The 12,262-nt window shown below is 37.7% G+C and overlaps 3 protein-coding genes across 4 annotated transcripts in view; 2 read left to right on the top strand and 1 right to left on the bottom strand.

The window, feature by feature from the left end:
• Nucleotides 1-3,143, top strand: part of LOC104731834 (DNA mismatch repair protein MSH4) — a 9,060-nt gene extending 5,917 nt beyond the window's left edge. Inside the window, exons 17-24 of the mRNA XM_010451323.2 lie at nt 1,229-1,296; nt 1,472-1,530; nt 1,623-1,779; nt 1,927-1,979; nt 2,056-2,154; nt 2,235-2,349; nt 2,422-2,544; nt 2,633-3,143. Of these exons, the coding sequence (XP_010449625.1) occupies nt 1,229-1,296; nt 1,472-1,530; nt 1,623-1,779; nt 1,927-1,979; nt 2,056-2,154; nt 2,235-2,349; nt 2,422-2,544; nt 2,633-2,797 (839 nt within the window). The 3' untranslated portion in view covers nt 2,798-3,143. The remainder of the gene's footprint in view (nt 1-1,228; nt 1,297-1,471; nt 1,531-1,622; nt 1,780-1,926; nt 1,980-2,055; nt 2,155-2,234; nt 2,350-2,421; nt 2,545-2,632) is intronic.
• LOC104731835 (60S ribosomal protein L15-1) lies at nt 3,000-4,504 on the bottom strand. Its single transcript, XM_010451324.2, has 4 exons — nt 4,426-4,504; nt 4,132-4,298; nt 3,592-3,789; nt 3,000-3,418 (listed from the first exon to the last, which is right to left on the bottom strand). Exons 1-4 carry the CDS (start codon nt 4,427-4,429, stop codon nt 3,173-3,175), a joined length of 615 nt encoding a protein of 204 aa, XP_010449626.1. The 5' UTR covers nt 4,430-4,504; the 3' UTR covers nt 3,000-3,172.
• On the top strand, nt 4,648-10,754 carry LOC104731833. Of its 2 annotated transcripts, none has more exons than XM_010451319.2 (16): nt 4,648-5,089; nt 5,294-5,469; nt 5,932-6,028; nt 6,227-6,299; nt 6,384-6,541; nt 6,637-6,713; nt 6,810-6,869; nt 6,958-7,114; nt 7,212-7,366; nt 7,488-7,652; nt 7,731-8,036; nt 8,163-8,201; nt 8,302-8,560; nt 8,672-8,791; nt 8,894-8,978; nt 9,909-10,754. In XM_010451319.2, the coding sequence occupies exons 2-16, from the start codon at nt 5,304-5,306 to the stop codon at nt 10,545-10,547; spliced, it is 2,556 nt and encodes an 851-aa protein (XP_010449621.1). In that variant the 5' UTR covers nt 4,648-5,089; nt 5,294-5,303; the 3' UTR covers nt 10,548-10,754. The 2 variants fall into 2 exon arrangements, with proteins under 2 accessions (XP_010449621.1, XP_010449622.1); XM_010451320.2 differs by having other exon boundaries at nt 9,960-10,547.

Genomic DNA, 12,262 nt, shown 5'->3' with positions numbered 1-12,262 from the left:
GTTATTGATGATGATGTTCTCCATGCACGGGTTCCTTTTGTTGCCCGCACACAGCAGTGTTTTGCTTTAAAAGCCGGAATTGATGGATTTTTGGATATTGCAAGGAGAACCTTTTGTGATACTAGTGAAGGTGAACCAAGAATTATGCTTCTTTTTGTATTATCACTGATTTTTCCTTTGTTCTGCTAATCTATAATCTTGAAAACATTGTCAGCAATACATAATCTGGCGAGTAAGTATCGTGAGGAATTCAACTTGCCAAATCTAAAACTCCCTTTCAACAACAGGCAAGGCTTCTTTTTCAGAATTCCTCAGAAGGAAGTTCAGGGAAAACTTCCAAGCAAATTCACTCAGGTCAAAAACGCACTTTCGTTGAAAAATTAATGTTCTATCTATATATGTGGGGTTCCTGACTTAATTTTTCTTGTACGTGGTATGTTCCAGGTTGTAAAACATGGGAAAAATATACATTGTTCGAGTCTGGAACTGGCTTCTGTAAGTCAAATTATCAAAATTTCAGATGCATCGTTTCCTTGTGGCTTTATCAGTTTTAGCAGTTCAGGAAGTACTATAGTTCAGGCTCACATTACAGCTATCTATACAAAGTTTAATAGTTGATGCAAATGATAATAAATGAACAAAACTCCCCTTCCAAAGTTTTAATACACTGAAGACTTGAGACACCACGGATATATTTGATGAGAAGAATGAGCCCTCAAATCTAGGACAAGTAGAAGCTATGTTCATGATTTCAGGAACCTAGACCCAATGTTTCATTAATATCTACCGTACAATGATCTGTTGTGCAGTTGAATGTCAGGAATAAGTCTGCCGCTGGAGAGTGTTTCATTCGAACGGAAACATGCTTGGAAGGTTGATTAATTCACATTGCTCACAAGTCTCAACTATATGTAGTAACCCGATTTATTATAATCCTATCATGCTTGATTTTTTAAGGCTATTACACTAAACGTTCTCTGTATGTATGCAGCACTGATGGATGCGATAAGGGAAGATATCTCTGCCCTCACACTCCTAGCAGAAGTCTTATGTCTCCTAGATATGATTGTTAATTCATTTGCTCATACAATATCCACAAAGCCAGTGGATCGATACTCTAGACCTGAACTAACAGGTAGCTGACTTTCTCACTATCATTCCTTAAACACCTTAAGTTAAATAATTGATCAACGTTTTGTGTGGAATTTACTAACGTTTTGTTTGGCAGAAAGTGGCCCACTGGCAATTGATGCTGGAAGGCATCCCATCCTAGAAAGCATACACAACGACTTTGTTGTAAGTTGTTCGCGCTATTTCTCATGATTCTATCTATCATCCCTCAATTTATTCTAAGAATTTCATCTCGTCCAATTAATAAATTCCGCCAATGATTCATCAGACTATGAAGTAACTATATTTGATTTTGGGGGGCGTGCACGTTTTTTGTTTAAACACAAATTCTGTTTTGCAGTCTAATAGTATCTTCATGTCAGAAGCAACCAACATGTTGGTAGTTATGGGTCCAAACATGTAAGGGGAACTCTTACTTTAACTCCTCGAGTGCTTATCAATCGTTCAGCAACTCATCGACTCATGTTTGTCTTTGTATTCCATATTTCAAGGAGCGGAAAGAGCACATATCTCCAACAGGTGTGTCTAGTAGTCATTCTCGCTCAGATTGGCTGCTACGTCCCAGCTCGCTTTGCAACTATAAGGGTGGTTGACCGCATATTTACAAGAATGGGGACAATGGATAACCTTGAGTCGAACTCAAGCACGGTAATCCTTTAGACTCTGGCTCAGATTTCAATGTCTCTTAACGATTTGGCCTGTTGATAAATCCCAACAGTTTTGATATTACAAAGAGGAAAATACATATGGGAGATTTGATATCACAATTCTCATTCCTTACTTTCAATGTCACAGTTTATGACAGAGATGAGAGAGACCGCTTTCATAATGCAGAATGTCTCCAACAGGTAGCCTTGATGGAAGCAATCAATTCAAACGAACCTTCCCCTCAGTTTCATATCTTAGTACTGCCTCAAAATGTAGGAGTTTGATAGTCATGGATGAACTCGGGAGGGCGACTTCTTCCTCAGACGGGTTAGCAATGGCATGGAGCTGCTGCGAGTATCTCTTATCCCTGAAAGCGTAAGCCTTTAACTGAGTACTGCCAGAAAGCTACTTAATAAGTAAATGCAAATGTGTAATTTGTGGCTATAAACTTGCAGGTACATAGTATTTGCAACCCACATGGATAGTCTCGCTGAGCTAGCAACCATCTATCCAAATGTAAAGGTTCTTCACTTTTATGTAGACATCAGAGACAACCGCTTAGACTTCAAGGTTCTATCTGCCTTCCTCGCGTATGGGTTTGGGGTTTAGATACTGTTGCTGAATGTTACATTTTCTTATCAGTTTCAATTGCGAGATGGAACCCTACATGTTCCACACTATGGCCTTCTATTAGCCGAAGTGGCTGGTCTGCCTAATACAGTGATTGAAACAGCTAGGACCATAACCTCAAGAATCACAGACAAGGTATTACCCAAACAATTAAAACAGGCTAGCATAAACTATTAAGCTCTTTTGCCTTACTAGTTCTCATATATTAATGATGGTTGTGCAGGAAAATAAAAGAATAGAGCTAAATTGTGTGAAGCACCACGAAATACATAGGATCTACCGAGTTGCTCAAAGGTTGATATGCTTGAAATACTCTTCACAGACAGAAGACTCAATTCGTCAAACTCTCCAAAATCTAAGGGACAGTTTCATCGAACAAAGGCTCTAAGATAACAACTTGGAAATGCTAACAAGGAGGCGTCATTGTTGGAATTCACGTTGCAAATTAACCGTTACAAGTCTTCATGGGAACGAAACATCATACTTGTACAGCTATTTTCTGCTTGGTCAATTTTAAGAGATTGTTCGAAAAATTCCGGTTTATTTGCATCTTCAAGAATTAATGTAGGAGAACCTCTACACATGGGATATTGAGTAAAAACAAAATCACCATAAAAATTAACTTAAAAACTTGCTCTATGGTCAGAATTAAAGTTTTTAAGAACTCAACTTGAAACAAACTCTTGAATGTAATTCCAGAATTCCGAAACACAAATCCACACGGATGATATACCACTTAGAGCAAAACAAAACATAAAGTTCATCACCGGTAACGACGAAGAACCAAACTGTTGTTCTTCTTCCAGGTAGCCCTGCGAGAAGGACGGTTCTTGTGGTTGTTGTGACCCTTTCCACGAAGACCACGATTCTTCTTTCCTTCTGAGGTGAGCCCTCTGAGTTCTCTGTGCTTGTGCACGGGGTTGCAGATCCAGTTGATCCTTGGATCATTACGGACAGCATTGTGTGCGGGGTCTACAAGGATAATCTCGTAGTACTTGTAGGTAGAGTCCTGAGTAAAACAGAGACAGCCAAACAGTTAATCATACGAATATATTACACATGCCATATTCTGAATATACAAAACTCGAGTTTAATCTCGACCAACAATAGATATCATGTTATCAACCCAAAAATGCTATCAAGGATAGTTACTACAATAAAGAGTGAGGGTGTGATGCATACCTCATTGAGCCAGTAGGAGTTAACGACCCTAAGGCCACCCAATTTGCGACCAGCACGTTCTTCAGCAACAGATCTCTTACTACGCTGGAACTTGAGCTGTGTTACTCCCTGGTTGGTGGGTTTACCATAGACAATACCCTTAGGCACTGGCCTCTTGCGACCACCACGTCTGACACGAACACGGTAGACAACAAATCCCTAATAGAGAGAACAAAAAAAAAGAAGTCAGAAACACACATTCAGCCGATAAAAAACTACATTGTCAGTCCAGGAATTAAAAAAATGTATCAATCTTAGACAGGAACAGAGTCCACAGAAGATAAAGAGCTGTTCCGTCAGAAGAATGAATCGATGTAGCTGGGTTCAGGAAGTATTCTATCATATTCGCGAAAGACAAAAAAATGCCTACGCATCAAGACACCGCTTAACCAGCAAATCAAAAGATAACAAAGGCTTGATTCAACATTTTTACCTAAAAACTACATACGATTTCTAACTTAATACAAACAAAATGAAGAGGAGAAGAAGGTAAGGAAGGACCTGCTTGGCCTTGTAGCCGAGACGACGAGCTTTGTCGGGACGAGTGGGACGAACAAGACGAACGATTGAAGGCTGCTGGCGATACTCCCAGCACCTAACCCTCTGCAGAAACCTCATCACATCCGACTGCTTCTTCCTCCATAGCTCCGACACGTATTTGTACGCACCTATCGTCAAAACAAACCCACATTTCGTAAAATTCATTTCCCTCACAGAAACATATATAAACACCAATGAACAATACAGAAAACAACATCAAAGAGAAAGAAAGAGCTGATGAGCTAAGAAACGTACCCATTGCGAATTCCGGCGTCGCAGTCACTTCTTCTTTCTGATTAGGTTTCCGCTTTAAATAGATGTCTCCATGGGAGCAGCTAGGGTTTCCATTAGATTGAGCAAAGCCCTTATTGGGCCTTTTATTTATTGGGTCTTTTATTTATTGGGCCTTTTCAATGACAGACATGAACTATAAAGGGCCCATGAGAAGTTAATATATAACAAAAAGCCAAAAAGAAAACGTAAGAGAATTAGGGTGATACGAATACGACAGTTCTCTTCTCAGATCAAACCCTAGAGGTTCGTTCGTATTCCTGTTCCATAACATCCATCGGTTTCTCCTGCATATACATATCAAAAGGCTCAAGATTTCTCAATTTTTCCCCTCAAGATCGTCTGCAATCTCACCGTGGTTTCAAATTCTATTTCCCTGCGTCGGTGGCTTTGAGAATTTCAAGAGATCTTCTGGATTGAAGCCATTCGTTAGAGTTGTTTGCGGCGGCCGGTTCAATTGAAGATTTCTACAGTGTAGCTGAGCGATTTATATTGGAATCGATTCAAACACGGGCGTTCTCGTTCCTCAACTTGTGGGAGATAGATTCTCGTTGATCTGATACCGTCTGGGAAGCGCGTGAGAGAGAGGTTTCGCTCCATCGAGTTTTGTTGAAGTCGAATCAGAGAAGTAAAGAATCATCATATTTATATTTTGAGTTTTTCTTGTTGTAGTTTATACATACTTGTTCTTGTTGGAAATCAAATTCTGGCCTTCATATTTTTTTTTTTTAATTAAGGAAGGGCTTTGATTAAGGGTTTTTTTTTCAAAAGAGTAGAGAGATTCTTGTGGGTGTGTTTATATAGATTTGTATTTTTGATTCTATTTTATCAGATTAAATCGAATGGCAATTTATTACAAGTTTAAGAGTGCGAGGGATTATGATACTATCCCCATGGATGGTCCTTTTATATCAGTTGGTTTTCTCAAAGAAAAAATTTACGAAACTAAGCATTTGGGAAGTGGTAAAGACCTTGACATTGTCATCTCTAACGCCCAAACTAACGAAGGTTTGTCTTCCTTCCTCCTTGTTGCTGTCTTCACATAGCTGCGTCTTAATCCTTAGTAGTAGATACGTGTCTTATGTTTTCTAATAACTATGTGAGAATCTGGTCTGGTCTTTATCAACATTTACTTGTCAAATTGTGTAGATTTAGAGCATCTGCTGGTTTGTTTGTTATCTTCTGTTGCACTGTGGTATTGTTTAGTTCTAATTGCTTTTAACATTTATTGTGACGTGCCTGCTACTTTCTTGTTATTTGAATCGTAAAATTAAAAAATCAAGGCTTTTGCATACTGTATTATCTTTGTGTTGAATGTGATTACTTCCTTCTGTGGTTAGACTGTTATCAGTTGGTTGTGGTTGTGAGTCATTATAAAGTGTTTTACATGTAAAAACTCCTAACTAGGATTCTCTGCTGAAATAGTTGCAATGTATGGCCTTTATATTTTTGTCTTTTCTGCAATTTCAGAATATCTAGATGAAGCAATGCTAATCCCAAAGAATACTTCTGTTCTAATTCGTCGGGTCCCTGGACGCCCTCGCATCAGAGTTATTACCATACCAGAGTAATTTCTGAGATCTATATCTTTAATATCTAATTTCTTAACTGCTCTTAGTTCAATCATAGTGGCTTTTTTCCCCTCAAATCTGTGAAAGATTTTTTCTAAAAAAAAACAGTATAAGCTGCGCATTGCATAATAATGATTTTCGTGAAGTTATACCGCACCCTTATGTGTAATGATGTAAATATCTACATTTTGCAGGCCGAGAGCTGAGAATAAAGTGGAAAACGTTCAGGCTGATACCAACAATTTTGTTACTGCTGATATACCTACAGTGAGTTGTGGCAAATTTTCTGGGTTTCTGTTGCATTGAATTCTATTACAAACGTATTAATTCACATTTTAATCTACGTTATAGGCTGAAGATGAATTTGATGAGTTTGGGACTGATTTGTATTCAATCCCTGATGCACCATCTATCCATTCTAGCCACGACCCTGCACCAGCTGATGATAAGGTAGATGAAGAAACCAAAATAAAGGCGTTAATTGACACTCCAGCATTAGACTGGCAGCAGTAAGTAGTCTTTCTTGAACTGATTGACTTGAGCATGTGGAATTAGATCTTTGCATACAGTTTGCATAACCTTCTTATTTTCTTTCATGTTACAGACCAGCTGCAGATGGTTATGGCCCAGGCAGAGGTTTTGGAAGGGGTATGGCTGTAAGGATGGGTGGACGCGGCTTTGGTAATTATATTTTTGCCATATGATTGAATTATATTCTTTAGTTCCCTCAGATTTATTTTGCTCAGGAACTGATTGTATTTGTATGTGTGCGAGTAGGAATGGAAAGAAAGACGGCGCCGCCACCAGGCTATACCTGCCATCGTTGCAATGTTCCTGGTATTTTTGATTATTTGTTGAATTTGGTTTCTATATTCTCTTTATTGCCTAGAGAAAACTGTCTTCTGAGCATCTTTTCCTGACTCAGGACATTTTATTCAACACTGCCCCACAAATGGCGATCCTAGCTATGATGTTAAGAGAGTTAAACCACCTACTGGTATCCCTAAGTCAATGCTGATGGCGACCCCAGATGGCTCTTATTCCTTGCCAAGTGGCGCAGTAGCAGTTTTGAAACCAAATGAGTACGTCATTGCTGAACTAAAATGGCGAAGTTGTTCCTCTTTACCATTATTCACATAATAAGTCATTCATAATGTTGATCAATATAAACAAATTCAGGGATGCGTTTGAGAAGGAAATGGAGGGATTGGCGGCATCAACAACACGTTCTGTTGGAGAATTTCCTCCTGAACTCAAATGTCCATTGTGCAAAGAAGTAATGAGAGATGCTGCACTGACGAGCAAATGCTGTTTCAAGAGTTACTGTGACAAGTGTAAGTTTCCTGCTCAAATCCCAATACAGTTGATGCTTTTTGCTGTTCCACAAAAGCCTTTTACTTTAATCATTATCAATTGCGGATCCTTGTTGTTTAACTTTAATTATCTACTATTCAGGTATCAGAGATCACATCATTACGAAGTCAAAATGTGTCTGTGGAGCAACTGATGTACTAGCTGATGATCTTCTACCAAACAAGACCCTAAGGGATACTATAAACCGTATGTTGGAGTCTGGTAACAGTAGTGCTGAAAACGCTGGCAGCATGTGTCAAGTCCAAGGTATTTCATTCACCATTTTTAGTCTTTTTTTTTTTTTGTTTGCACCATTATCAGTAAACTAAAGCGTATTAATTCTAGATATGGAGTCACAACGATGTCCACCTCCCAAGGTTATATCACCTACTACATCTGTTGCATCTGGAGACAAAATGAAACCAGCTCCTAGTAACAACAATGAGACTTCAACTCTAAAGCCGTCAGTCGAAATAGCGGAGATCACAAGTGCTCCTCGGGTGACTACAGAAGTGGTTAAAGTGGAAAAGCCAGATGATGCATCTGAAAACACTCAAGGATCCTTGAATGGCAAGGAAGCAGCAGTTCCACAGCTGAATACGCAGGCACCCAAGGAAGAAATACCACAGCAGGTTGCTTCTGGGGAGCAAGGTAATCCCTGGTTTTCATCCTACTAGCATAAAGAAGATAAACCATCACCTTTTGCACATTTATGTACATTAATGTTTGGCAATTAATATCATTAGTAAAGTAATGCATACTTTTTCTCTTCACCAGGAAAAAGAAAGAAAAAGAAACCTCGGGTGCCTGGAACTGGTAGGTCTTTTTCCTATTATGCTGAGTACTCTTTCTTCCCAGTCTATGCTAACTGTATGGAGAGGCTTAACGGATTGTTTGTCTTTGTGATCTGTTGCAGACATGCAGTGGAATCCCATGTCAATTCCAGCAGGCCCTGACTATATGATGCCCATGGGTCCAGGTCCTGGTAATCAGTACTTCAATGGTGTGCAACCCGGCTTCAACGGCGTGCAACCTGGGTTCGATGGCTTTCATCATGGTTTCAATGGGTTTCCAGGCCCTTTTCCTGGCTCGATGCCTCCTTTTGTTGGCTATGGATTAGGCCATCCTTTCGCTGCACAGGGCTTCGGGTTCCCTAATCTACCACCACCCCATAGGTACTGACTAACTGATACTTGCACTCTCATTTCAAAGTAGTTTGTGATTTTGTCTCTTTCATTGTAGTTATTAGTAAAGCTTATAATGACCAGGACATGTGACTTGAACAGGGACCTTTCTGAGATGGGGAATCGTATGAATCTCCAACGTCCTATTATGGGGAGAGAGGAATTTGAAGCTAAGAAAGCTGAGATGAAAAGAAAGCGTGAAAACGAGAGACGGTCAGAAGGGTAAACCACTGAGCAATCGCTAATTTCAGCCTTATGTAAGGCCTATGTATTACTGCAGGCTGCAGCATGTTTAACTTGATGTTTGTTTTTTGTGTGGTACAGAGGGAATGTCTACAGGGACGGTGAGAAGAACAGAATGATGAACAATAACTCGGCGGCCTCTTCCTCGCCCATGAAACCAAAAACTGTATGTATCATTTTGTTGTCTCATTACTCTCTCCCTCTCTCTCTCTCTCTCTCGGCCAACTGGTTTGGCTTTCAAGAGACCAACTTTTTCAACACTATCTTTCTCTCTTTTATCTCTTATTTTATCGCTCTCTGCATTTATCATTACGTCAAGGAAAATGGTTTGATTGCATAATTGCTAAATAGGCGTCTGTTTATATGATAGTTAATTTTGGTTTAGGGGTAAAACTCAAGATGCGAGACATTTAAAAGTAGATGCGCTAGAGGGCTAAATTGGATCTAAATGCAATAAAATGTATTGACTTGCTATAGAATGCATAAAAATGAATTCCAGTCGTCTCCTAGGCAGTTAGGTCACAAGTAAAGCACCACCGATCCCCCATAATTTGTTTGCCTATTCAAAGATATAAAATTGGTATGGGGAAAAAAAATGTTAAGTAGAGAGTTGTAGACTTGTAGGAAGAGGTTTTAAATTCGGGGTATTTAAATTAACGGGTTGATTTTATAGTTCTTTCCACATTCTTTGCGGGTTAGTCGGAGACATGGTCCCAAACTGACCATTAATAATGTTTAGCATTGCCGTGCGTCTAAAACATTTTTTTTTTAAATTCTTTGCATTATTTATTGTTTGTTATTTATTTATATGTAGTCTATATTTTAAAGAAAAAAATTGATATCCAAATCATAGTAAATGAACACACCTATATTTTTAAATTACATTTATATATATCAAAACAAAATAACAAGTTTGTGTAAGATCCATAGGTGTCAGGTTTTTAAAGTGATAAAGGGACGTTTACATGAAAAGTGAACTAATAAACCTTTGTTTGCTCACTGTTTACTTCGTGCTTAACTAAATTAACAAGCTAAATTAGAATTTAGATGAAAAATGAGTTTGGGCTTACTAAATGTATCTCTTATTGGGCCCAAGACCCAAATTCCTCTTACTAAATGTAACTCTTATTGGGTCTTGGATGAACAGAAACAGGGACCTCCGCCACCGATTTCGCCTGATTACGACCGTCGCCGGCGATCGGAGAGATTGTCACCAGAGCGTCACTCATCTCGGAGGCAAAAATCTCCCTCTCGATCATCCAGCAGGAGATCTGAGCGCGATCACCACCATGACCGTCACCAAGACATCGATTCCGAACACGATCGCCGCCGTGACCGCCACAGAGAGACAGATCGCAAGCACCGTAAAAGATCCGAAAACCAATCATCGGAGCCAACTACAGCAGAGATCGATGATAACAACAAGTCCAGCGTATTCGCTCGCATAAACTTTCCAGAGGAGGCAGTCTCTAGGAAGCACCGAAAGACATCATCAAAGTCTTCTCCAGCACCTCAAGAGAGCTCGGTGGTTGCAGCGGTTTCATCGGGTCGTCGTCACAGTCGGAGGGAAAGAGAGTCGGCAGAACACGATTCGAGTGATGATGAAGACAGACATTTCAAGAGGAAGCCATCAAGGTACAAGCGATCTCCTTCGGTGGCATTTTCCGACGCCGGTGGTGATGATGAGCATTTCCGCCATTCCAAGCGGTCGAAAGTAGAGAGGTCGCGAGCTTGAAGATACAGAAGAATGCATAAAACGCCCTTCATCATCATATTCAACCGCAAGGAGACGAAGCCATGGGCTAGGACGATGACCAGCCAAAAACCAAAAACAAAGTTATTGGAGTAATCTGCTTTATTGCGTTAATTAAAGAAAAAGTCCTCTGTAATCGAATGTTTGTGTAATATATAAAGGGTTTCATTTCATTTTCAGTTTGTCACACTCTTCGTTTTTTATTTAAAACAGCTAATGTTTCATGTGACTTTTTTTTATTAATACATAAAACAAAATTTTAAACTTGTATTCGCATTTGTGCGGGATCATTATCTTACTTTTAATGTGAAATTTTCAGTTTTATTAATTCTTCTTTACATCATTTTTATTTTAACCAATATATTCAAAGACATGCATGCAAAAAAAAATCTATACCTTAAAAGATACAACAAATAGAACCCAAAACTATCAAGTTAAATATGCCAAATAAAAATTTGTTATACTACAAAGAATTTAATATATAAAATAAACCTAAATTATCAACGAGAATGTTAATTAAAAATACTTGTATTATATTCAGAATATAATATTTTATATATTGTAATTTTTATCTATATTATGTTTCTCCAATAATAACAAACCAAGTGCGACCAAAAGAATCAAATTCTAATAATCTGTAGTCAAATTATTTATGCAATAGTATATATATTTTTAGTTATAAGAGGATTTATGCATAACATAGTTAATATATAATTATATAATAATCAATATTAGAGGTTGTCATGTTCAGTTTTTGTTGTAACACTTTTTGTTACATAGCCATTAAAAGAGAGAAAAACATTGTAATTGTTGGTCATGCACAAGGCTTAATTTGGGTATTAATATACATAATACAAAGGATATAATAGATTGATGGTTTGGTTAGAGTGGTCATAGAGTGAATTATAGATTTTTTTTGGTTATTGCTACCAAATTCCCTATATTCAATGGGGCATTCTCAAAAATACCCCTTTTTCATACCTTTTTTTAAAAATACCCTTTTATGTTGACCATTTTTAAAACAACCCCTCTTTATATACAAAATGACCAAATTACCTTTTTTGAGTGACAGCAAGAATGTACAGTCATCAAAATCGAAAATATTTTCCCGCCAAAATCAGAAATTTTTCCCGTCATAAATTATTTTTTTCCCGCCAAAATCGAAAAAAATTTCCGCCAAAAATATTGAAATTTATACCTTATAAAAACAGTGTAAACGCTTTTAAAAACTTTTTAAAAGTGTTTTCAATGTGTTTAAAAACCTTGTAAACGCTTTTAAAAACCTTGTAAATGCTTTTAAAAAAGATTCTAAAAGCGTTTACAAGGTGTTTAAAAACCTTTTAAAAACCTTATAAAAACGTTTACAAGGTTTTTAAAAAATTGTAAAAGCGTTTACAAGATGTTTAAAAACCTTTTAAAAATCTTTTTAAAAACCATTTGAAAACCTTTTAAAAACCTTTTAAAAATCTTGTAAAAGCGTTTACAAGGTGTTTAAAAACCTTTTAAAACTCTTGAAAAAATCTTGTAAAAGTCTTTACAAGGTGTTTATAAGGCTTTTATAAGGTAGAAACCTTATAAAACCTTTTAAAAACCTTGGAAATGTTTTTAGGCACGAAAAATTTGAGCGGGAAATTTTTTTTGAAAAGTTTTTGGCGGGAAAATTTTGTTTTTCTTTTTATTGATTAAAATATTTTTCA

Source organism: Camelina sativa, chromosome 12 (genome assembly GCF_000633955.1).
Source record: "Camelina sativa cultivar DH55 chromosome 12, Cs, whole genome shotgun sequence".
NCBI classification, from domain to species: domain Eukaryota; kingdom Viridiplantae; phylum Streptophyta; class Magnoliopsida; order Brassicales; family Brassicaceae; genus Camelina; species Camelina sativa.
Note: the sequence above shows the minus strand (reverse complement) of the source record. Positions and strands in the feature narration are given on the sequence as shown.

Bases quoted from the DNA above. Each gene is read 5' to 3' on its own strand.
- LOC104731835 (XM_010451324.2), bottom strand. The intron at 3,790-4,131 runs GTCCTTCCTTAC...TCTCTCTATTAG, and splicing joins TCGGCTACAAGGCCAAGCAG to GGATTTGTTGTCTACCGTGT. The intron at 3,419-3,591 runs GTATGCATCACA...TGTTTTACTCAG, and splicing joins ACTCCTACTGGCTCAATGAG to GACTCTACCTACAAGTACTA.
- LOC104731833 (XM_010451319.2), top strand. From the start codon at position 5,304: ATGGCAATTTATTACAAGTTTAAGAGTGCGAGGGATTATGATACTATC. The intron at 6,300-6,383 runs GTGAGTTGTGGC...TCTACGTTATAG, and splicing joins TTACTGCTGATATACCTACA to GCTGAAGATGAATTTGATGA. The intron at 6,542-6,636 runs GTAAGTAGTCTT...TTCATGTTACAG, and splicing joins CCAGCATTAGACTGGCAGCA to ACCAGCTGCAGATGGTTATG.